At 40.6% G+C, this 25,948-nt stretch overlaps 1 protein-coding gene across 2 annotated transcripts; it reads right to left on the bottom strand.

Annotated features, from left to right (window-relative positions):
• zranb2.L (zinc finger RANBP2-type containing 2 L homeolog) lies at positions 1–24,436 on the bottom strand. 2 transcript variants are annotated; one of them, XM_018256859.2, is made up of 11 exons: positions 24,295–24,436; positions 24,062–24,172; positions 21,418–21,470; positions 21,223–21,331; positions 20,774–20,856; positions 19,786–19,862; positions 18,600–18,737; positions 12,072–12,289; positions 4,788–4,868; positions 2,284–2,445; positions 1–1,027 (listed from the first exon to the last, which is right to left on the bottom strand). In XM_018256859.2, exons 2-11 carry the CDS (start codon positions 24,115–24,117, stop codon positions 961–963), a joined length of 1,044 nt encoding a protein of 347 aa, XP_018112348.1. In that variant the 5' UTR covers positions 24,118–24,172; positions 24,295–24,436; the 3' UTR covers positions 1–960.
• Between the last annotated feature and the right edge of the window lie 1,512 nt (positions 24,437–25,948).

Raw genomic sequence — 25,948 nt, 5'->3', positions numbered from 1 at the left:
AATTGCACAGGTCAGTTTTTATTTGCACATAACTACAGTAAGTCCTCTAAACTGTACTATTTTTATCTAAGCCCAACAAAAATAATTTGTTTCAGAACAAATGCTCTATTTGCTTACTGCTAAATGATAAAAAAAAAAATCTCACCTTGTCAGAACAGAGTTATATACTAAGAACAGACTAACTTCTAACATGTGGTTAAGAAGTTACGCAATATTGAAATACTAACTTTGAAACTGCAATAGGCACAATTACGATTACAGTTTGAAAAACAGTACATTCAGGAAAAAATGAAGTACAGAACTAAAGACATTTCTCATTAAGTAAGCCGATGAATAGAGACTTGAAAGCGAAGCCAATTTGAACCCGAATCGTTGTTTCGGTTGTTTAATAGTTCGAATTGCATTTAACTACGGTTGTTAAATTCTCAGCAAAGAGGTTCACTAGTTGCAGCATTTTAGATATGCGATAATTACTTCCAATAACTAATACTTACCTTGTAATACCAATGAAGAAACATTTTTCTCTAACACAAATAAGATTTATTTTGTAATACTCTGCATTTTAAGCCATAAGAATGGGGTGATGATGATCAAACAATTTCTTCCATCGCAAAAGTAATGGAAATGTGTATAAATTTGTTAAAAATGGCCAACATTCCAAGAAACTAGCTCAAAGGCTTATTACTCGTTAAAAAAAAAAAAACACCACACATTCATTGCAGTGTTAAAAGAGACAAAGATTATTCTAAGAATTAATGATAATATTTAAAGTTTCTTTGTCTTACGGCTTAAAATGCTAATTTTAAATTAGGACCTCACTAATGGTGTAATTGGAGAAGCACGAAGACATGCATCTCTAATATTACTGGATCTTCTTTATTAGTTCTCATTTTGATGTATATGATTTTAAAGTCTGCCTCATGCAATGCACTGGGATAGCGATTGTTCCTAAAAATAATTTTATTTCTTTTTGGAACTTGATGAACGCGAGCCAGAGTGAGATGATCCAGATGATGACCCACGGCGTCTGCAAAACAGAAATCGGAGTTTGAATATGCCGATTAAATAATAAAAATAAAAGGCTTTGGCTGCACAAGGCTGTTTCTCTAATTATTCTTAGAAAGAGCCAGTCTTCATAGTGGTGTAATTGCACCAAAATCCTCAGTGGTTGTGACATCGATAAGTGTGCGGTTTCTCTGCCTCAGTTTATATGCAGGTAGAGAAACAGCCTTGTGTGGCATTAGCCTAAAAGGCAACACAAATAAATAATACATTTAACAAGTAGGACAAATCAAAGCAAATATCTACAATGAGATCGGCAGTATTGTATTTATACAACTGCTAAATATGAAATAAAATCAATCACTATACAGAAACATTTGTCTAGACAAAACACTGTGATTCAATTTACTTTAGTTCTATAGCCACCACATTTTACTTCATCCCATATTTACAGAGGCCCAGGTTCTCCATTACGGTTTTCCCAACCAATAAGAATGTAAAATGCATTTGCACTGTAAATCCACACACTCTCTATTGTACGTATATGTGTGTGTATATATATTTATATATAAAGTCAATTTGGTGAGCGCACTCTTACCGGATTTCTTTCAAAGTGGGTGCGTTGGTCAAGGTTTCTAATACATAATAGTAAATGGACCCGCACTCCAATGTTTTTGTGAAAAAAAGTGATGAATTTTATTCACAGATGTGTATGCATCTGTGAATAAAATTCATCACTTTTTTTCACAAAAACATTGGAGTGCGGGTCCATTTACTATTATGCATTATATATTTATATATACATATATACACACATATATACAATAGCCATGAATATCCTGTAAATTATATCTTTATAAATGCTTAGTGATGTCATCTGTTATAATTGGATCTTAACGATTTCATTTGCATAACATGGCTCACCAACTTGTGTATTATAATAAAGTACTCCCTGCTGCAAAATATGAAGATATTAGAAGTCACCTTGGAGTTCCATGACCATAAACATGAGGCCAATGGCAGAGTGTTTTTATGCAGGTCATGGAACTCCTCGGTAACTTATAATATCCTTATATTTTACAAGAGGGGGTACTTTATTCACTATATATTATATAAATTCCAGAAGGCATTACTTTCAGTGCTGAGAGACCATTAACTGTGCTTGCATTTAATTTGAGTCTGCTGTTATAGTGCGAGAAAAACACAAAGTAGGCAAGGAATTTCCCAGTGGTCTATTGCTACACAAATACATTTCCCTTCTAATTCTACAGTAACCCAAACCTTTCTGTTGACCGTGATCTTGATCTCTTTTTTTTGCGATCACCAGATGAGGATCTAGAGCGACTTCTCTTCTTGCCCCTCTCTGGAGATGAAGATGATCGAGAGCTTGCGTAAGATCTTTTTCTTGGGGATGAAGATCCCCTGTGAGATCTGGAGCTGGATCTTTATTGATTAAAAATGAAGACAGTTTAATGTAGGAAACATTAGGTCAATATAAAAAAAAAAACAATTGTAAGCCAAGTTTCAAATCTTTATATGAATGCATGGCATTAAAGTGAATATTTTCTAATAAAACTAAAACCAATGAGTAAATACAATCCATTTATGAACACAAAGGCAATAGTGCACAGAGAAGTATCAGGGATTTTGCTTGCCAATGTTTTCTTTTCACTAAATACCAAGTCTAAAATAACCCTCAATTGTCCCAGATGAAGATTAGTTTAAAGTATCAGAACAGGCTCTTGTAAGACAATTTCACTCGAAAATGCAGCCATGTTCTATGGAGGGCAATCGCTGGATCCTGTGGCAATTCCTTGCTAAAAGCACAGCTTCAATGTGCTGCCAATGACCGTGTGTCACCGACATTAAAATACCTTTAAGCAATATAAAAATGTATACATAACCATACCATATTATAATCGGCAAAAAAGTCAAACTGTGTGTAGTCATCAATATTCGAATATAGAAATCAGCAAAAGAATTTATAGTTTGGAATTATGTAAAGCTTTGAGAACCAGGTTAATAAATACATAGGTCATGGCCTAACAGTAATCCACTATATTCAAAAAACAACAAAGTGGTTAAAACAAATTATGATTTATATTGCTAATGTCTCAATGTACAGTATTTCACACTCATAGCCATCCTCTGTATTTTTATTGTGAATGAATGGCAGGCAATGAAAAATAAATGATGAGCATACATGGTAGGCCATGGTGAAAGGATAAAACCACAATAGATATTTCCTTTGTTGCTTGCACCAATTTATTTAAAAATACTTGAGTCATAAAGTCTACACTTTTTCTAGTTTAAAGGAGTTGTTCACCTTTCAGTTAACGGTTAGTATGATGCAGAGAGGGATATTCTGAAACAATTTGCAATTGGTTTTAATTTTTTTATCATTTGTGGTTTTTGAGTTATTTATCTTTTTATCCAACTACTCTGCAATCTGTCCAAATTACCCTAGCAACCATGCATTCATCTGAATAAGAGACTGGAATATGAATAGGATTTGTCTTGAATAGAAGGAGTAATAAAAAGCAGCAGTAATGATAAATTTGTAGCCTTACAGAGCAGTTGTTTTTGGATCGGGTCAGTGACCCCCCCGCTCCCCATTTGAAAGCTGGCCAGATAAAGGCAAATAATTCAAAAACTTTAAAAAAGAGAAAATGAAGGCCAATTGAAAAGTTGCTTAGAATTAGCCATTTTATAACATACTAAAAGTTATCTTAAAAGTGAACCACCCCTTTAATGGAAATATGAATGGCTGAATGTAGAACGTTTGTATGTATATTTAGCTTTAGGCTACCAAGCTTTAACAAATCTACTACGGATTGATCTTGCAGTTTTAGTCATGCATATACAGCCTATGTATGTGCTATAATCCCACACAAGCAGCAGGCATGGCCTAGTCAACGCTAAGCATGCTGTAAAACAGTACTGAAAAAGCCACTCTCACCAAATACAATAACTATTTGGGTTTTCTCATACAAATCCCACAAGGCTATATATGTACAGGAATTCCCCTGTTGTAAGCACATTTCTGCAGGAGAGTGCATAGGTGCCTAAATGCATTTTAAAATACACTACTTTTTTAAGGGCTAAAGGAAAATCCAAGCTTTCAAGAAGAAAACAAAACTAGATGTCTGCAGATCCCCAAAAAGGTGGACTGCTATGGGTAAACAAATTTAACCGGTTGTACAGCGCTGACCAAGGGAATCACATGAGACGTGTGTTGCTCAATAATCTTGTGGCTTTATTGTGCACATCTAGTGAACATGTGGCAGTGGGTTGGTGAGAAAACCTACGATCACCAACCCACTGCCACATGTTCACTAGATGTGCACAATAAAGCCACAAGATTATTGAGTAACACGCGTCTTTTGTGATTCCCTCGGTCAGTGCCGTACAGCGGGTTAAATTTGTGTGCTATAGTTACCTCCTGAACGAGGTGAGGAGGATCCCGCGAGAGCTGCTACTGAAAGGAGAGACGCTACACTACCGAACGGGTGAGCTCCGATACATTTCACAACCTATTTTGTGCTTATTCATTTTGCTATGGGTAAACCATGCAAATATAGCCATTAGGAGGACAAAAGCCGATGTTAAGTTGCACTATAGAGAAAACAAAAAAATCTTGAAAGTGGATAATGTTAAAGGGAAAGTCAGCCCCAAAATAAAAATTTTTGCCCTGGTGGCTCAGACTGTTGAGTGGGCTTAGTAAGATCCAGGAACACTACCAATCTCTCTTGCAGCCACAGAGAGAGAGTGGCACACCTATTCACCTTGATTTCGACCCAGGAGATCTAGAGTGGTCTCTTGAACTTGATCCTGATCTGGAACTGGAAGAACTTCTTGACCGGGATCTGAAACAACATGGGGCATTTTTTCCAGAACTACTGACCAAAAATATTTCTGACAAACTGCACATTTAGCTGAAGGTTATAGCAAAACATATGCATACACACATACAAGTTTTTGAAAACAAGTAAATAAAACAAAATAACCTTGGTAGCCTCTTAGGTATGATTTAGGGCTGCGTCATCATTACTTTCTCAAATAACAGATTTACCTCAAACTACGTGTTGTTTAATCAGTTTAAAGCAGGGTGAACTTTGTACTTCCTGCCTGCACAATCTTTGAGATCATTAGTGCAAAGTCAGCATACTTATATAAGTTGACTGTTCCACTATTTTACATGGATACTTGATGAACAGAAGGTCACTAATATTATCAGTGTAGCATACTATTCACTACTGGGGATAAAGTGTGTCAAGCTAAAAAAATCATGTGGAAAGAATTAGCATAGTTCTCAAACAGTGCTCAACTGGCTTATGTGCAGTAAACAAAGTCTAGTCACTAATCAAATACTGCTGCAAAAGCTAGATTTTATCAACTTAAAAACTTTTATATTACTTGGGATATCATCTGAGAGCTGCATTGAAGAACAGATCAAGGTTAAGCAAAACTCCTAGATTGAGCTGCTAGTATCTCATATTCAAGAGACAGTCATTTGATTTTTTTTTTTTTTGAAAGATACAAGTACTTAGAAAAATGTTATACACTGGTTTTAGCCAACTATGCAAATATATGCAACATGCAAAGAGATAGGCAACGTTACATTAATGTGTGGAGGGGGGGGGGAAGAATAAAAGCAATGGTAAACAAGCAAGTTTACAAACAAAAGGAAATATCTAGTGAAGTTTTATGGAGGTAATGTTATGTACAGAATCAAAGTGTGTTCGGAGAAGCAACAAGAGTGGTCTACTATTCAGTGCAATGTAAAATATAAAAATCATATATTTATATTCCATATTGATGGACTGCACACAGTTTATTTGCACCAAAAGCACCTAAACTAATCCCCACCGGGTATATAGTGTTAACAAAATGCAAGACATACTCATGAAGTGTACCCCAAAATCCCTATGAAAGAAAATCTACAGATATTTTACATACAGATTTTTTTTTTTTTACAAGGACCTCACACAAATAATGGGGAAAAAAAACAAAAACAAAAAACGCCTGGTATAATACTAAGGGGACTGTCGTATTTGCCAGATCAGAGCTGGAGTCAACTTTACAAAGAAAAGAAAGGGCCAGAGAGATAATGCTTCAATAGCAATTACATTTACAAATAATTTTAAAACCATTTAAAATAATGTATGCTTAGAAATTGGTTTCCTTTCACTTTGCTTTTTTTTTTTTTTACCATTATTTGGGTTGAGTTCCTCTTTTATTTGTGACAAAAAGATATTTTATTCTGGCATAAATTACAGAAAAGGAGATTTTTTGTACAATTTACTGTTAAATATCTTTCTCTCTAGTCCATTGGGGGACACAGGAATCACTGGGGTTAAGCTCCCCCAACCAGGAGGCAGGACACTGATAAATGACAAAACTGTTGCTCCTCCCCCTCCTTATATACTCCATGCTTAACCCTCTGTGCTCAGTTTAGTATATCAACCAAGAATAGGATAACAACAACATAAGAATAATTCAACTATAATACAGAAAAAGTCTGTCTCAGGGAGGGAGGTCCTGTGTCCCCCAATGGACTAGAGAGAGAAAGAGATTTAATGGTAAGTTATACAAAAATCTCCTTTTCTCTTACGTCCTTTGGGGGACACAGGAACCACTGGGACTTACCAAAGCAGCCCCTCTGAGTTTTAGGGAGGGAAGAGACAGTCAGCCCTTAGTTGGTCGTGACTACGGCACGAAGAAACTTTCTACCGAAGCTAGCCTCGGCAGAGGAAAAGACATCAAATTGATAAAACTTAGTAAAGGTGTGAACCGACGACCAAGTCGGCCCTCTGCACAGCTGCTCTGCAGACGCCTCGTTTCTCCATGCCCAGGAGGTGCTTAAAGCCCTGGTAGAATGAGCCTTAACCTGTGCTGGAGGCCTTCTGTGAGTAGCCACATGAGCCTGGTGAATAGACTTCTTAATCCATCTTGCAATAGTAGTCTTAGTCGCGGCCATTCCAGTCCTCGGTCCTGAGGGAATGACAAACAGAGAATCTGAACGCCTAATCGAGGCTGTCCTATCGATGTAGTACCTCAGAGCCCGGTCTACATCCAAGCTGTGTAGTTTCTTCTCTTTTACGTTCCTGGGATCTGGGCATAATGAAGGTACCACAATAATCAGAAACCACCTTGGGTAAAAAAAACCTGGTACTGTGCGTAAGGTGACTATCTCTGTGGAAGACCAGGAGTTCTGGAGCGGCACTCAGCTCTGACACCCTCCTGGCTGAACATATGGCTAATAGAAAAACCACCTTCCCTGTCAGCCAACACAACTCAATAGAACTCAGGTGCTCGAAGGGAGCTTCCTGCAAGGCTTAAAGGACGAGGTTAAGGTCCCAGGAAGGAACCGGTCTACGAAACAAGGAGGAGACATGGGCTGCCCCCTGGAGAAAAGTTCTCGCATCGTCTCGTAGCGTTAAACGTTCCTGAAATAAAACAGATAGGGCAGAAACCTGAACGTTTAGCGAGGAAAGCTTTAGCCCTCCATCCAATCCCTGTTGTAGGAATTGCAACACGTTGCCAATTTGTAGTTGGTCAAATGGTGTCTGATGCTAATCGCACATCTTGTAGGCCTTCCATACTCTATAATAGGATCTTGCCGATAGCGGCTTTCTGGCTCTTATCATAGTGTCCACCATTTTCTCCGAAAAACCCTTGCTCCTCAAGATGGCCATTTCAATAGCCACGCCGTCAAAGACAGCAGAGCTGGATTGTGGTGCCGAATAGGTCCTTAGCGCAGTAGGTCCTGCCGTGTCGGAAGTCGAAACCAATTTCCCTGAACCAGGAATATCAGATCTGAGAACCAAGCCCTTCTTGGCCAAAAAGGAGCCACCATCACCAATATTATACTCTCTTGCCGAAATCTCTTGATATCTCTTGGGATCATGGGAATTGGAGGAAACGCGTACATCATGCGGAATCTTCATGGAAACGTCATTGCATCCACTCCTTCCGCTCTTGGAACCTTTGCATTGTGATGAGACGCCATCAGGTCGATGTTGGGCTGTCCCCACCTGTCTACTAACAGGGTGAAGACCTCTGGCAGAAGCTCCCCTTCTCCTGGATCCATGTGATTTCGACTTAAATAATCTGCCTCCCAGTTTAGGATGTGTACTGGAGTTATCATGACATTGTGATTCTGGGTCCAGTTCATGATCTTTTGCGTTTCTCTCCAGGCAGATGCACTCTTCGTGCCTCCCTGGTGACTGAGGTAGGCCACTGCGGTTGTGTTGTCTGACTGTACCTTTACGTGTCTGTTTACTAGCAGTTCTTGCCATTGTATTAGTGCCTGGTATATGGCTCGAAATTCCAGTATGTTTATGGGCAGTCTTGACTCTGCAGGAGACCAAGTGCCCTTTGCACAATTTTGATGGAGCTTTGCTCCCCATCCGTTAAGACTTCATCAGTTGTGATGAGTGTCCATTGCAGTCCTCCCACGCACTGCAGTGAGCTAGTCTTGTTGGGTCCATCCACCAGCTTAAGGATTCTCGAGTCCCCCTGTCGAGGACCATGGTCTGCTCCAGAGACCCCTTCTTCCATCTGCGCAGGATGCATAATTGAAGCGGCCTGAGGTGATACTGGGCCCATGGTACTGCTTCCATTGCTGCTACCATTAGGCCTAAAATCTGCATGCAGAATTGCATAGTGGGAGTGCGGGACTGGCGGAGACGTCCTATCATGATCCTGAGTCTCAGCTGTCTTTCCTTCGGAAGTATTACTCTCTGGGAGTTGGTGTTGAACACTAGCCTCAGGAACTGCATTACCTGGCTGGGAACTAGTGAAGACTTCTGTTAATTGATCATCCACCGGAATGATTCCAGAGTTGCTACAGTGATGTCTACATGTCTCCTTGCAATCGACAAGGAATCCTCCTTTACCAGTATGTCATCCAGGTAAGGGATAACCGAAATTCCCTGAAGCCGAAGTATTGCAGTCATCGATGCAATTATTTTTGTTAACACCCTCTGGGCTGACGTGAGACCGAAGGGTAGGGCTACAAACTGGTAACAGAAATCTGTAGTGACCCGGCCAAATGGGGGACGTGAAGGTACGCGTCCTTGATATCCAGGGATGCCAAATAGTCCCCTTTTTTCATGGACCTGATGACTGATCGGATCGATTCCATGTGGAATCGGGACTCTTATGAACCTGTTTAGCCTCTTTAGGTCCAAAACCGGGCAAAATGTTCCGTCCTTCTTTGGAACTATAAATAAATTGGAAAAGAAACCCTCAAAGCGATGTTCGGATGGAACTGCTACCACTACTCCAGCCTGCAGTAGACTCTGCACTGTCCCTGGAAAGGAGAAATTTCCGCGGTGGAGGTGCCTGAAATTCCAATCTGTAGCCCTTGCTGACCAACCTTTGAACCCAGGAATCCGATACCTCTCGTGTCCACAACTCTTGGAACCTCCCCTCACGCCTCGGTTGAGGTCCCGTGACCCGGGCCAGTCATTGGGACGGGGGCTTGTCAGTGGCTGACTTGTTGTTTGTCCTGCGATTTTGCCACTGATGCTTGTTCCGTTGCTGGAATTTGCCTTTTGAGCGGTAGGTTTCCGAGGTCTGAGCTCCCTTGGAGGGATGAAAACTGGAGCCTTGAAAAAACCACCATGCTTAGATCCAAACCCCGACGTAGACCTCTGCTGAGGTAATAGTGTGCTCTTCCCCCCTGTTGCCTGGGAAATTTTCTCTAGTTCCTCGCCAAAAAGAAGTTTTCCCTTGAATTGCAGGGCTGTCAGAGACTTCTTGGTGCTCTGCAGTCCAATTCTTCAGCCACAAGGCCCGGCGCGCCGCTACGGACGTTCTGGCTGTGGTTTGTAGAGCGTCCAGGATGGCATCGGTCAAAAAGACAGAAGCCTCTTCAATTTTGGCAGCCAAGGAACATAATTCAGCAGTAAATGAATCAGTCTCTAAACCTTCCATAAGTGCCTGTGACCAGGTGGTAATTGCCCTGCTGGTCCATGCTCCCGCTATCATTGGGCAGAGGGTGGCCCCTGCTAATGTAAAGATCCCCTTAAAAAAACTCTAGGCGCTTATCTGTTGGATCTTTAAATGCAGCTGCATCCAGTGCTGTGTGTCTAGAAAGTCGCGACACTGGGGCGTCCACGGTGGGTGGGACACTCCACTTTTCAAACAAGTCCTTGGTGAAGGGGCAAGAACGAGAAAATCGACGTGAGGGCTGGAACTTTTTGTCAGGGGTAGCCCGTTGTTGCCGGATCCTCGAGTTCGAGCACCTCCTTTACTGCCCTGATCAGACCTTCTACATAGTGAGGCACCTCCTTATTTGGTTCCTCTTCAGAGGAAGACAAAACCTCCCCTTCGCTGTGCTCTGATAAAATATTCCTCGGCCAAGGACTCCCCAGATGCTAAGGCAACAGGGGACTTCCTCTTTAATTCCCGTCTCCTTTGCTTAGAACTACCGCCAGACCCAGCGGTAGGCATAACAGCTAATTGAGTAATAAACTTGTCCAAGGAAGAGGACAGGTTTGAGATGCCCTGCAGGTTAGCCAAGGACTGGGACAGCTGAACTGCCCATAGAGGGGCTGGGTCAGATAACGTAGGGGAAGCCACATTGGCATCTCCAGAAGGATCCCAAACTTGGGCATTGGCAGAAGTTATCAGTCGGGGCAATGGATGCAGAGGCTTGCTGCTCAGCAGCTGCGCAGGCCACACAAACAGCCTCACCTTGGCCCTTGGGTAATTTAGCCTTGCATGTGGAGCAAGAAAAATAAATGGCCGATGCCGGGGGTTTGGTCTCCCCCCCACCGCTGAACATATTCTTATGCTGCAGTAACCTCCTTGGTTTGAACCCAATCCTTCCCCTCCTACCGTACACCCGTTACTGAGTAGGGATAAACCTATTGCCCTGGTACCTGCTTCCCAGTTGGAGAAAACACCTGGTTCGAGTGTTTGGTAGCCCAAGAATGGTCCTGCGGTACAGGTGCGGTAACTCAGACAATGCGTCAGCCTTCCGAGAAGCACATATCAAAATGGCGTTCTGCAGAATAAGCTCGCGAAGACTGCGCATGAGAGGTGTGCTGACGTCACTAAAGGGCATGCATCCTAACCGCTCTTTCGGAGGGACCCGTTGGGCTACTCTACGTCAGTAGAGGACTCAGACATGGCTAGCAGATGCAGAAGGCTGGGAGGGGAAGGGTCATGGCGCTGCTGCCTCTGCTGCTTACCTGCCCGCTCAGACAGTTCAGCCGAGTGTCTGGTTGTACTGTCTGATAACACCTCTGTATGGCCAAGTTCATTCCGCTACAGGGAGGAATCTTGTCAGACTATGCAGTCTGCTTAGTAGTAAGTCTTATGACTATATCAGAGGTGTCCCGCGTAGGGGGCTAACCAATGGAGTTCAGGTATGTCCCTGACTCCTGTCTCATCCCTGGTGTCAGTGCTATCCACTAGACCGAAGTATTCTTTGCGTTGGGTTACCCTAGAGACCAAGGTCCTACCTCCTATTAGAGGACACTGAAAAAAACTGAGCAAGTAGGGTTAAGCATGGAGTATATAAGGAGGGGGAGGAGCAACCGTTTTGTCATTTATCAGTGTCCTGCCTCCTGGTTGGAGGAACTTAACCCCAGTGGTTCCTTGGTCCCCCAAAGGACGTTAGAGAAATTATTTTATAAATATGTGTACAATGCTGCTTAAAATTGCAACCATCTATTTTACGTCAAAAGTTACACGAAAGTGTAGATTTTGCCATATACTACACAAAACTATGGAGAAATGTATTTTTGAAGCATACATATTATGTAAGCGTTAAAATAAGATAAAGTTAAAGAAAAAAAATAGCCACAGCTTAGACCAGCTTTTCACCAATGGAATTGCCTATTACTAGATAAAAATTATATTTCTTTAAACAAACAAAAAAAAAAAATGTATTTTATAAAGTACAGGGAAGTCAGAAGGATTTAAGAGAAATGGATAAAACAAGGGAAATTAGAAGCTGAAGGAATGTAGAACATTAAGCGATAATACAATATGTGAGAAAGTTAGATACTGACATTTTTTTCTGTCTTTACCCTTGACCTGTACCCGTTTACCTGGACCTAGACCTTGAGCTTGTATGGGAAGAGGAGTGTGAAGATCGGGAATGAGATCGGGATTTTGATCTACTGCTACGTGTGGATTTCTTCGTTTTAGTATCATCTTCATCTTCACTCGCAAGGTTATATTTTGACAGATCACCATCATCATCATCCTCCTCCTCCTCCTCATCATCATCATCCTCCTCCTTCTTCTTCTCCTCCTCCTCTTCATCCTATAATGGAAGACATTTTAGGCACATTTGTCAAAGACCTGAAGAAATTTCATGTCAGTATAAGGGTTGGGATGGACTCCAATAGCACCATATTCTTGCTATGCATATCTATCTATGTGTGTCTTTCCTGTACATGGGGATTTGCACAGTCTCCCATAAGATCTGATTGCTGTCAAATAGTATAGAATCTAATTGTGGCCAACCATGTATGACCAAAGTGGACAGATATTTTTGACCTTGCCAAATGAGTGTACTTATTTATTTAAATTTACAATAAAAATAAACAATTTAAGCCATTACCTACATATCTGGGCGTGTCCTACAAAACATTTCATAAAGACACATTCAGGTTTATTTAATAAAAGACAGTTTGCACAGGAGCAATAACCCACAGCAACCAATCAACAGGAAGCATTTACTGGTCACCTGTTTAAAAGCAAACATCTTATTGGTTGCCATGAGTTACTCCTCCTGGTCCAACCCAATCCTTGCCTTTTATTGCAAACGGGATAGCTTTCAATAAAGCATGCATATTCTACATTTAAAACGGAGTTTGAGCACGATAGTTAAGTCATATGATTACCTGTATATAATTACATAAGCAAGTTAGTACAATTTTGTGTGGATGTTGTTCGGTATATTAAATTATAATACATATTTAAGATTATATAATAAACTATACTAGTATAATTCAAATATAGCTAGAACCGGTCATTTACCTAATCTTATAGAAGCAGCTCTGTTTCACATATTCGATTACTTATATACCCTTCTATGGGAGCCAGGTTGCTAAGCAATTATAGTAGATTTAAGTGCTGACATAACTGTAAAAGCATTTTTTGCCATTATCTTCAGGTTGAAAGTGGTGGCAAAAGAATGTCAAGAGGATTATAGCAACCTGATTACCAATTATTGTTTTAAAAATGGCTTTAACTTTAGTCTAGTAGGCAACTGGACATGTGAGCCAGATATGTGCTGGGTTGCCTACATCTGCAACATGTATATGAAGTTTTACATAGCACAACTGGGGTCCTATACTATCTGAAAAGCATGATGGAACATATATATTTTTTCATTCTATGTCTGTAAGGGTAAGGTTAAATTTATCTCCCATGCTATTGTATACTGTATGTAGGTTTATTTAGTTATTTACCATCCAGCACTATTTTATAGATCAGGGCTGTCCAACTGGCAGCCCACGGGCCGATCCCCATTGTGTGGCCCCTGCACATCAAAATCTGCCTGCTGTTTCTGCTTACCTTGTGTAAACTTTAAAAGGTATCAATCACTACAGAGATTAACTGACCCCTGCATTGTTTAAACCTCAAATTCACACTGTAATCCCCTGTATTGTTCACACCTGTGATGCCCCTGCATTGTTCACACTTGTGACACCTCTATTGTTCACATCCTAAAGGCCTGTACTGTTCACAGCTGAGACCCAGACTGAAACTGCCCATATTGTACTACATACTGTGTCACTGTATGTAGTACATATTAGAGTGGTCCTGATTTTCCAGTCTCCTGCTCTGTTCTGCCTTCCCTATGCTCCCTGTGTGTGTCATACTTTGCCTGCTCTTTGCACCCTGTGTTTGCCATACTCTGCCTGACCTATGATCCCTATGGAACATAAGCCTGGTATTTGTTCTGGGGGTTTGTTAGCATTTGAAAATTATTGTTAGGGGCCCCCAAGATGTTTAATCATATGCTGGGGTACTGTATTATACACATATAGTTACATAGTTAAATTGGGTTGAAAAAAGACAAAGTCCATCAAGTTCAATCCCTCCAAATGAAGACCCAGCATCCATACACACACCCCTCCCTACTTTTAATTAAATTCTATATACCCATACATATACTAACTATAGACCTTAGTATCACAATAGCCTTTGATATAATGTCTGTACAAAAAATCATCCAAGCCATTCTTAAAGGCATTAACTGAATCAGCCATCACAACATCACCCGGCAGTGCATTCCACAACCTCACTGTCCTGACTGTGAAGAACCCCCTTACTTGCTTCAAATTAAAGTTCTTTTCTTCTAGTCTAAAGGGGTGGCCTCTGGTACGGTGATCCACTTTATGGGTAAAAAGGTCCCCTGCTATTTGTCTATAATGTCCTCTAATGTACTTGTAAAGTGTAATCATGCCCCCTCGCAAGGCCTTTTTCCCCAGAGAAAACAAGCCCAACCTTGACAGTCTACCCTCATAATTTAAGTCTTCCATCGTCCTAACCAATTTAGTTGAACGTCTCTGCACTCTCTCCAGCTCATTTATATCCCTCTTAAGGACTGGAGTCCAAAACTGCACTGCATACTCCAGATGAGGTCTTACCAGGGACCTATAAAGAGGCATAATTATGTTTTCATCCCTTGAGTTAATGCCCTTTTTTATGCAAGACAGAACTTTGTTTGCTTTAGTAGCCACAGAATGACACTGCCCAGAATTAGACAACGTGTTATCTACAAAGACCCCTAGATCCTTCTCATTTAAGGAAACTCCCAACACACTGCCATTTAGTGTATAACTTGCATTTATATTATTTTTGCCAAAGTGCATAACCTTGCATTTATCAACATTGAACCTCATTTTCCAGTTTGCTGCCCAGTTTTCCAATTCAGACAAATCACTCTGCAAAGTGGCAGCATCCTGCATGGAACCTATATTTCAGAAAACATTTTAGTATCATCTGCAAAAATAGAAACAGTACTTTCAATGCCCACCTCCAGGTCATTAATAAACAAGTTGAAAAGCAAGGGACCTAGTACAGAGCCCTGCGGTACTCCACTAACAACACTGGTCCAATTAGAAAATGTTCCATTTACCACCACTCTTTGCAGTCTATCTTTTAGCCAGTTCTCTATCCAGGTACAAATACTAGGTTCCAGGCCAACATTCCTGAATTTAACCAGTAACCTTTTGTGTGGCACTGTATCTAATGCTTTAGCAAAGTCTAAGTAAATCACATTCACTGCCATCCCAGAAACGAGGTATCTACTTACCTTCTCATAAAAAGAAATTAAGTTAGTCTGGCAAGATCTATTACGCATAAAACCATGCTGGCACAAAATCATAGTATTATGATTTGCTATGAAGTCCAGTATCTTATCCTTTATTAACCCTTCAAAAAGCTTTCCTACCACTTACGTCAGACTAACTGGCCTATAGTTTTGAGGCTGAGAACGGGATCCTTTTTTGAATAGAGGCACCACATTAGCAATTCGCCAGTCTCTCAGCACTAGGCCAGATCTCAATGAATCCTGAAAAATTAAGTAAAGAGGTTTGGCAATCACAGAGCTAAATTTGCTAATTACCCTGGGATGAATACCATCTGGCCCTGGACCTTTGTTAATCTTAACATGTTCTAGTCTCTTTTGAATTTCCTCATGTGTGAACCATGAATCATTAGTTGTATTACTAGAATTGGTACTATTAAGAAGGAAACCTTCACTTAATGATTCCTCATTTATGTAGACAGATGAAAAATAGGAGTTCAGAATCTGCACTTTTATTTTGTTTTCATCAACCAGCTGACCCCCCTCTGATAGTAAGGGTCCCACCCCTTCCTGCTTCATTTTTTTTTACTATTAACATTTAAAAAATAATTTTGGATTTTTTTTACTGCTAGCTGCAATATCCTTTTCTATATCAATTTTAGCTTGCCTTATAGCTTCTTTGCATGATTAGCTCCCTAAACTCCCGCTGTTTTCCTAAACTTGCACGTGGCACGGACAAAATTTCAGAAAAGATGACATTGGAAGACCTTTCCTTGATCTTAGAGCCTAGATCCCTGAAATCACTCTTTAAGGTCTTCCACTACCATTTATTTTGTCATTAGTACCGATATGCACTAAGACAGCTGGGTCATGCCCAGCCCCACCCAATAATTTGTCTATCCGATCAACCACATGCCGAACCCTGGCACCAGGTAGACAGCAAACTGTTCGGTTGTAGCGATCTGGACAACAAATTACCCTATCCACTTTCCTAATAATGGAGTCCCCTACAACCACAATCTGCTTAGGCCTGACTCTACACTCCTCCCCACCACTACTAGAGAAACTGGTCTCCCTCCCCCTGCACAGGGGAGGAGGCGGCATATGGATTTAAGGGTATGTCTTAATAGGATTTAACTTTTTTCACATACAAGTGGCATCCCTGCTGGTGCCGGGCCAAGGTAGTTTGGCACCCTAGGCAAGAGCTTCAATGAGTCCTGCATTACCATTTACCTCCTTACCATGATAGTTTTTAAAGAAAGAAAGCAAGAAAATGTACAACACTTTCATTTATATTACTGCCCCCTGTACCAGCAAGCCCAGCAGCCATCCATCACACTGTCCCCCCATACCTGTCCCAGAAGCCCAGCAGCCATCCATCATACAGCCCTCCAGCAGCCATCATATTGCCCCCAATGTTTATCTGTTTATGCCAGCAGCAGCCAAAAATAAATCTGATCACATCATATTGCCCCCAAGTATTAATGTACCTGTGCCAGCGCCCAGCCAAGCAGCAACAGCAAACATATGGCCCCCATCTGTACCTGGCTGTGCCAGCAGGAAGCTTCACACTTTCACAGTAATTTAAAGAATGTCTTCAGTTCAGTGCAACTGTGCAAGGCTGAGAGCAGCAAGCATGAGCCACAACAAGCAGACCGCCAGCTCTCTGCTACACAACAGCATCAGTGATGTCATTGACGCAAATACGCACGTCACGCTGCACTGCCGCACTGAAGGAGCTATTACTTGCTGGCAAGAGGGAGAAGGTGAAGGAGGGGTATTCCACCCGAATGAGTGACCATTACTGAAACAAATTATTAAACGCTTGAAAAAAAAAAAAAAAAAGAGAAAAAACCCCATTAAACGTGTGCCCCTCAATGATGGCATCCTAGACAGCCGTTTACTCTGCCTACCCCTAGTTCCGGGCCAGATTCCTGCAGTGAGCACCAACCATCTGGTTTTTTGGTGTGCTATTAATGTGGTCTTGCGGAAACATGGGTGTGGTTTAAAGTGGGCGTGGTCTAAAAACAGGGAATGGCTAACACTGGCTTCCATAATCGGCCCTCCACCATGTAGATTAGCAAAATTCCGGCCCTCGGTACCATAGAAGTTGGACAGCACTGTTATAGATCAATGATATTGCAGAGGAACCGATATGGAGCATTTACATTTAAAAATCCGTTAATTTACTACATTTAGGGGCCGATTTATCAAATTGCATCTACAATTCCAGGTAGACATTCTATGTTATGACTTAATGGAGTCAAAGAGGAGGGATATGGGGCCAAAGTACATGTAGGGGTCTATTTATCATGCTGTGGTAAAAGTGGAAACTTTCCTCCATAGCCAATCAGATTTTCTGCAATATCGGTTTTACATCAAAGCAAATGGATGCCGACGGGTCGAAGGACTGCATCAACTAGCCGATGCGGTACTCGATCAAAGGAAAAAATCAAACCTGCCTGGTTTTTGGCCTGGTTTATAGGGGAACCTGTCAGAAGCCACCACACATGGGCAGATAGGATACCGTATTGGTCTAAATGACCAATATCGTCAGCTTTAAACTACTGTTAAAATAAAAAATAATTGCAGATTGGTTTGCTCTGGGCAACATTCCCGGCAATGCTTTACTGACTTTTTAGACAGGATAAATCAGACCGTTAATGTTGAGTTACAAGTAACTATTAATAAATGTTGCTTGCTTAAGGGCAAATGCTAGTTTTTAGCTTTCAATAAAGTTTTTCTTTCTCAAAAGAGCAAACAGATTTTTTTCATTTAATTTTGAAATCTGACATGGGGCTAGACAGTCAGTTTCCCAGGTAACCCCAGTCATGTGACTTGTGCTCTAAAACTTTGGTCGCTCTTTACCCTAGCAGAACAATGGCAAGGTAACAAGATAACAGCTCCCCAACACAAGATAACAACAGCCTGGTAGATCTAAGAACAGCACTCAATAGTACAATCCAGGTCCTACTGCAACACATTCAGTTACATTGAGTAGGAGAAACAGCCTGCCAGAAAGCAGTTCCATCCTAAAGTGCTGGCTCTTTCTGAAAGCTCATGACCAGGCAAAATGACCCGAGATGGCTGCCTACCCACCAATATTACAATTTTAAAAAAAATATAGTTGCTGGTTCAGGAATGAAATTTTATATTGTAGAGTGAATTTAGAAATAAAAACTAAATAAAAAAAAAAAAATCATGACAGAATACCTTTAAATTCAAGGGAAAAAGTATGACACAACTGATACCAGCTCATTATTTTGGTATTATAAATCGAAGATTAATGAAATGTAAAAATATTGCTTACATCATCAAGTTTATACTTTGAAAGATCTTCATCCTCTTCTTCCTCTGCTTCACCTTCTGATTCTTTTTTATCACCCTTTATAACTGGTTTGGTGGGTCCAGGGGGTTTTCCTCTATATTTTTTCTTTTTCCGGCCAAACTAAAAACAAAATAAATATATATATATATATATATATATATATATATATATATACACACACACACACACATATAATCTAACACAAAATCAATGATAAAACCATGCCGAGTTCCAGGGGACCCATTTTTTTTTTAAATGCTACTGTAAGAATCAAACTAGTACGGATTCCCTGCACTTTAATTACACAGCAGAGACATTACTACAACCTTTCCAACCTGTCATTGGTGCTCACAAACATATGACATTTAAAGAAATATAGAACACCAGCATTCCTTTTTCATCTTAGTGTAGGTTCAAGAAGGCCAATTCTGCTCAAGAAGGCTATTTCTGCACAAGCTTTCTTCGATTATCAAGCACCTAGTCAACTAGGGTGGTCCAAGGCTGGTCACATGTATTATCTGGGTGACTCAACTTCCAGAAATGTATTAGGTCAATTGTAGGAAAGGCTACAGATTGGACGTCAACCTATGCATGCTGCAACTACTCTTCAGAGCCTCAGAAGCAGACAATATACACAGAGTTATAATGTGTTTTGAGAAATTATCCTTTTTGATTGCAAAACGATGTCCAAACTGTGAAGGGATAGAAAAGGACAATGACACAGGCTGATAAAAGTGGCCACTGATTCATAAAAAACAGGAAATAATTTGCTTATAGAATTATGATTACTATACATGGTCTTGCATTAGATCTCAGATAGCAGCTCAGTAGGATGGGCAAAAAAAAAAAAAGACACTGCATATATAAAGGTACACATAAGTGTGCATAAAGCTGCACAAGAGATATAACAAAAGCACAGTACCTTTAAAAAGTTTGATTGGTTCAGTTATTCTTTATACTTTCTAAACTATGTGACCGATTACATTCAGTTTGCAATTTGATAAAAACATATACCTGTAGAGCCTGGTTATCTAGTTTCTGTATCTTTTGCCATTACTCCTTGTGGATGAGGACATGGTTGTTAAATTCAACCTTCCATTGTACAAGAAACAGAAAGATGATTGGAAATTCAGTTAACAATGCAAACATCTGGGGCAGATGACTTTACCTCATCATACTCTCCATCAGATTCCTCGCGTTCTATATATTCTACATTTTCACGTTCATTGAAACCTCCTCCATAACCTGTAAAAGAAACATCTGTTACGTCTGAAGACCCAGTATAGCAAACATGGAAATGGTGACACTGCACCATTTGGCAATAAAAAGGCTTTAGATTACAGCCATGTGGGCCTTCCTATTCAGGGAAAATAAAGAGAATCATTTTAGCGAAAGACATCTAGGGATACGTTGGGTACCAAACAACAAAGCACAATTGATTCACATTTAAAAAGGGGCTAGCACCAGAGATACTTTCTTCTCTCCTTCCTCTTGGCAACCATGTAAATATATAGATGTTCCATGGCCACCGTATTATTTGGAATCCTAGACTGCTCTGTCATCTTTATCTATCCCTCTCAATGTTTTCTTCTTCTTTCATCCCAACTACTTCTTAGTCTTATGGTGTAGGAGAAATTACATAAAAAAATACTGACATTCGTGACAAAATTTGATTGAATTTGCAGATATTTAAAATACATCAAAAATATTTATTTTAAAGGGCATATTAGATTATAACAAAGATCTAAAAATGGATTTTCAAATTCCTTTAAAACTTGAAAGAGAATTAGAGTTTGAACCTTCCAGTTTAAGTGTTGGAGTGTGTTCAGGGAGCAAAACCTTACAATAAATGGTACTGGTAAGGCTATGTAAAATAGTTAAGTTATTTTTTTCCCCAAATAGGACAGTATATAAAATGACAATTAATAATGGGTTTAAATATAATAGATCTCATAGCGGTACCATGATTTTTTGGTAGACCAATAGTTCTTGAATCATCTACTGATCTGATCATCTACTTGAACAAGTAAAGTACGTCATTACATTTTTAACTTCTTCGATGTGCCACTATTACAGCTGTTCTGATGTCTTGCCACCAAAAGCATTAAAGTGCAGGATACAAACTGTTTAAACATGTTAGCAAACAAATATCTTACCTGTTCTTTCCTCTAGTTTTGCATACTTTGGTGTATTGCACATATTACATTCTGATCTTCTGGCCCAATTTACATTCCCGCATCTGATAAAATAAAAAAGGCAGCACTGTATAATCCAGCATATGAAATACTGGGAAAAAGGTGTGTAAACTCCTAAACTAAACTAAAGGAGAACTAGCCTCAATAGCAGACCTATACAAGTGAAATATTTATATTGTGTTCTCTTTCCCTCCTACACTCCTTATGTCCACTTGTGATTTGCAGCAGCATCAACGCCAGACTGGCACCTGTCCATGCAAAACCTCGCCTTCCAGGTGGCACACACTGAGGGCAAATAGTTGTAAAAGGCAAGAACAAGAGAAATGAGTGGGGGTTGTATATTTTAAGTTGCGCAGAGACTGCCTAAGGGAAAGGGTACTTTAACAGCACACAAATATAAACAAACTTACGTTTTGCATTGCCAGTCATTAGCACTAAACAATCCACGGCTTTTCTCGGCTAAGGTTTTTCCTATTTCAGTTCCACCAGCTTTCATCATTTTAGCTTCAGTTGTTTTTTCTACACAAGTAAGAAAAATTTAGAATGTGAACTACAATGACAAGTACAACGATTTAGGATACAGAAACAAAACCAAATTGTCTTACCTCGCCCACATCTGTTGCAACTGGTTCGTCTGGCAAAGTTTACATTCCCACACCTAAAAAAAAAAATCCATCAGAACAAACACCTGAATTCATGATAAACCACCAGACATTCTAAGCAGCATTAGGCCCGAACTCCGCGGCACAACGTCTTCCGATCCGACGTGCTGAGAGGGAAAGCAGACGACCAGTCGCAGAATAGAATGTAAGTTACAGAAACATCGCACCTACAAACTACATGCATCTGACACGACTGTCTGATGTGAACGCCGCATCTTCATCGGACAGTCGTGTTTTGTGTAGTTTGTAGCTGCAATGTTTCTTTAACTTACATTATATTCAGCGCCTCCGACTGGTCGCCTGTGTTTCCTCTCAGTTTATGAAGTCCACTGCTTTACTCAAATTTCTAAAAAATTACTCTGGTATCAAATGTTCCAAGGCCTCTGTATGTGTGTATTCCACACTGTGCTGTTACAAACTACTAAGGCACAGCTCCTTTTAACGCAGGAATCACATATCTGGTTGTGGTAGAACTTATGTGCAGTTTAACTTTGAGAACAGCACTCTTCTGGCACTTTGCTGCACAAATCAGTCTGTGGCTTAATACAAGGCAAATTTACTGCTTCAGGGATCAAACACACCCTTTAGCCTTTCCGGCTAAATATTCGGAAGGGTTTTTTTTACAGTGAGAGCGGTGAAGATGTGGAATTCTCTCCCTGAATCAGTCGTACCGGCTGATACATTAGATAGTTTTAAGAAAGGGTTAGATGCATTCTTAGCAAATGAGGGAATACAGGGTTATGGACGATAGCTTATAGTACAAGTTGATCCAGGGACTGGTCCAATTACCATCTTTGAGTCAGGAAGGAATTTTTTCTCCCTCTAAGGCAAATTGTAGAGGCTTCAAATGGGGTTTTTGACTTCCTCTGGATCAACTAGCAGTTAGGCACGTTATCTATAGACTTTAAAGGCTGAACTTGATGGATGTGTTGTTTTTCAACATAACTTACTATGAAACTATGTTTCATTGGGTTAATAGCAGATGGATCAGTTTTTCCCCACTGGTGTACATATGACACTGAAGAAAAGCTGATAAAAGAATAGGTAGAATGGATTTCAACACAAGTCGTATGTATGTCGCTCATTTTTTTTTTTAGTGTATTTTATGCCTTTTAAACTAGCCAGGTGCACTCCAAGCAGCAACACAGCAATTTATTTGTGATACATTCAGATAAAGTGCATTTGATACGGTTTTCTCCAGTGGAAAACAGACTCTGATCCTGGGTGTAGATCTAAAATCCCCGCCATAAAGCAAGATAGGCTTCTGCTTTTTGCTAGAAAGGGAATAGAATGGTTTAGATGTGTACCAAGATAAAGGTTCCCTCATTCAAGTAGCTCCGAAAAACTTTTAAGGGTAAGGTCACACCTAGAGATTCGGGAAGATTTAGTCGCCCGGCGACTAATAGCCTCTACTTTGGGGCGACTAATCTCCCCGAAAAGCTTCTCCGTCTTCCGACTGCTAGAATGAAAAAAAAAACGCCAGCAGCAAGGCACTTGCGGTTGTTTTCCGAAGTGTTACAAAAAAACTTTGAGCAACTTCGGAATACGAAGCGCGGGGTGTGCCATGCTGCAGGAGATTTTTCATTATAGCCGCCAGAAGCCGTTCGGGGAGATTAGTCGCCCCAAAGAAGAGGGGCGACTAAATCTCCCTGAATCTCCAGGTGTGGTAAGGTCACACCTGGCGATTTGGGGAGATTTAGTCGCCCGGCGACTAATCGCTTCTTCTTTGGGGCGACTAATCTCCCCGAACGGCTGTCTGCCGCCTGCTAGAATGAAAAAACGCCTGTGGCATGGCACTTGCGGCGCTTCACTTCCCGAAGTCGCCCGAAGTTTCCTCGTGAGTCAACTTCAGAAAACGAAGCACCCCGAATGCCATGCCGCAGGCGTTTTTTTTATTCTAGCAGGCACATGATGGGGAAGCAGTTCGGAGAGATTAGTCGCCGGGCGATGAAATCTCCCCGAATCTCCAGGCGTGACCTTACCCTAAAGCAGTAAAGTTTCCAAAACTATAGAGCTTTACACATTTCACGTTGTTTGGGCTAAAATGTACACACTCTGAATTTTGGAGACATTAGGTTAAAAATCGTTGAAAAAGTACTAAAAAAAAAAAAAAACCTTTCAAAACAACAACAAACCAAGCAAATAACATAGAATGCTAGTTTTTATACAGAACATGCATTTGGCACATGAAGTAACCAGATCATCTGCACAATCAGGGGACGTAATTTAAACAATGTAGAAATGGGATACTCGAGAATAAATCTTTATTAACAAACACGTTTCCTAATAAAACATGATAAATGACTCCCATTTATAGTGATGCTTTTCTTGAACCCGTATAAGTAGATTCAGTAATTTAAAAGCCACACAGGAAAATAGACCGTGCATATAGAATATATGTTATTTATAAGTGAGCAGAAGCGAGGTAATCGCTCCACTCCTCCCTCCTCATCCCTTCGGGCCTTAAGAGGTATTAACTTGTACAAACTCTCTTGCATATACTTATGCCTAGCAGCCCGGAACCCTGTCCTTGATGGATATTACTACTGATACCGGGGCTCAGAAAACTAGCCTACAAATAACTCACTTTTTATCCGGACAGATCCAGTCACCATCGCTAACACGAAAATTCTTCGTCGACATCTTGGCAGCCACAGTGCCCTCTCTAAGGCAGGACCCAGCGCTAAGGCGCCTATGCCTTAAAGGAAAACAAAATTATACCCGCAGCAAATGTACATTGTGTAAAACACACGTTCGCAATTATTGTGTTAAATAATAAATACAGATGTAATTTGTAGGTGGCTAGACACTGGCACTCACTTGGACACCTTAGAACTCTCAAGCCTCGTCTTCAATATTGCGGCGTGGAAGGAACAGCAGGAAGTTGCGTAGGCTAAGTAATTCTACGAAAAAACAGGAAGTAGGTGTGTAGTAGTTGCCAATGTGCCGGGTTGGACAATATGACCTTATTAAAGGTTCCTACTGCTGGTTTTCTGATTGACGATCATGTGAAATAACAAGATATTCTTGTCTGGGAAATGCTGTATCAAAAAGCAATCTCTAGCTCAACAGATACATTGCGTCTATTCATTTTATGAAGTGTAATCGATATCAAGACGCTGCAAAGACTGTGTACATAAAAGTCTGCCCGCTAATAACATATTATGCCATACTTCCCAACTGTCCCTTTTCAGAGGGACAGTCCCTCTTTTGACAGCTTAACCTGCAGTCCCACATTTGTACTGGAAAGTCCCTATTTTCTCTGCACTGAACAGCCAGAAAAATAAACAAAGTTTCTCACTTAATTGGCTTTTAGCACAGAGCACAGAACAGCTAACACGTGCAAATAAGATACTTTGTAACAATTTTGAGACACAAAAAAAACAGTTTAGATAAGGAGAAATATTTTCAAACTTTCATAACCTGCCAAATTTTGTAAAATGAACATGGTAATTAGGGGGTAGACCACAGAAAGGGGCGTGGTCAAAAATTCACTGTTCTACGTGCGAAAAAAAAATTGTATCCCTCTTTTAACTTCCAAAATGTTGGGAGGTATGTTATGCTAAGCCTGTGCTTTTCTCGTTTAATCATAATTGCGAAGCATATCAATTCTATAACTAAACCGGACACATTCTGTCATGATGTTTATGATGTTTTTATTCGTAAATTACACAGTTTACACTGCAAATAAATCACTGTACCATATACATTTCCATTCCTGAACCAATAAGTGTTTTTTTTTAGTTGTAATATTGGTGTGTATGCAGCCATCTCAGGTCATTTTGCCTGGTCATGTGCTTTTAAAAAGAGGCAGCACTTTAGGATGGAACTGTTTTCTGGCAGGCTGTTCTTTCTCCTACTCAATGTAACTGAATGTGTCGCAGTGGGACCTGAATTTTTAATATGGAGTGTTGTTCTTAGATCTACCAGGCAGCTGTTATCTTGTGTCAGGGAGCTGCTATCTGATCACCTTCCCATTGTTCTGTTGTTAGTAGGGATGCACCGAATCCAGGATTCGGTTTGGGATTCAGCCTTTTTCAGCAGGATTTGGCCAAATCCTTCTGTCCGGCCGAGCCTAATCCTAATTTGCATATGCAAATTAGGGTCGGGATGGAAATTGTGTGACTTTTTGACACAAAACAAGGAAGTAAAAAATGGTTTCCCCTTCCCACCCCTAATTTGCATAAGCAAAGTCGGCCGAATCTCTGGCAAAGGATTCGGGGGTTCGGCCAAATCCAAAATAGTGGATTCGGTGCATCCCTAGTTGTTAGGCTGCTGGGGGGGGTAGGGCAGGGCCGGATTTACATAGTGGGCGCCCCTAGGCCCACTGCTGTTCGTCGCCCCTGTCCCCTCCCCTTTATTCGTGTAAATTTTCATAATCTGGACTGGAGCAATGGGGATTGTCGCACTGGAAATTTAAAAAATTATTGTACCAAGTGTTTTTGAACCAATGTGGGTGTGGTTGGACAACATG

Source organism: Xenopus laevis, chromosome 4L (assembly GCF_017654675.1).
Source record: "Xenopus laevis strain J_2021 chromosome 4L, Xenopus_laevis_v10.1, whole genome shotgun sequence".
Classification (NCBI taxonomy): Eukaryota; Metazoa; Chordata; class Amphibia; order Anura; family Pipidae; genus Xenopus; species Xenopus laevis.
Note: the sequence above shows the minus strand (reverse complement) of the source record. Positions and strands in the feature narration are given on the sequence as shown.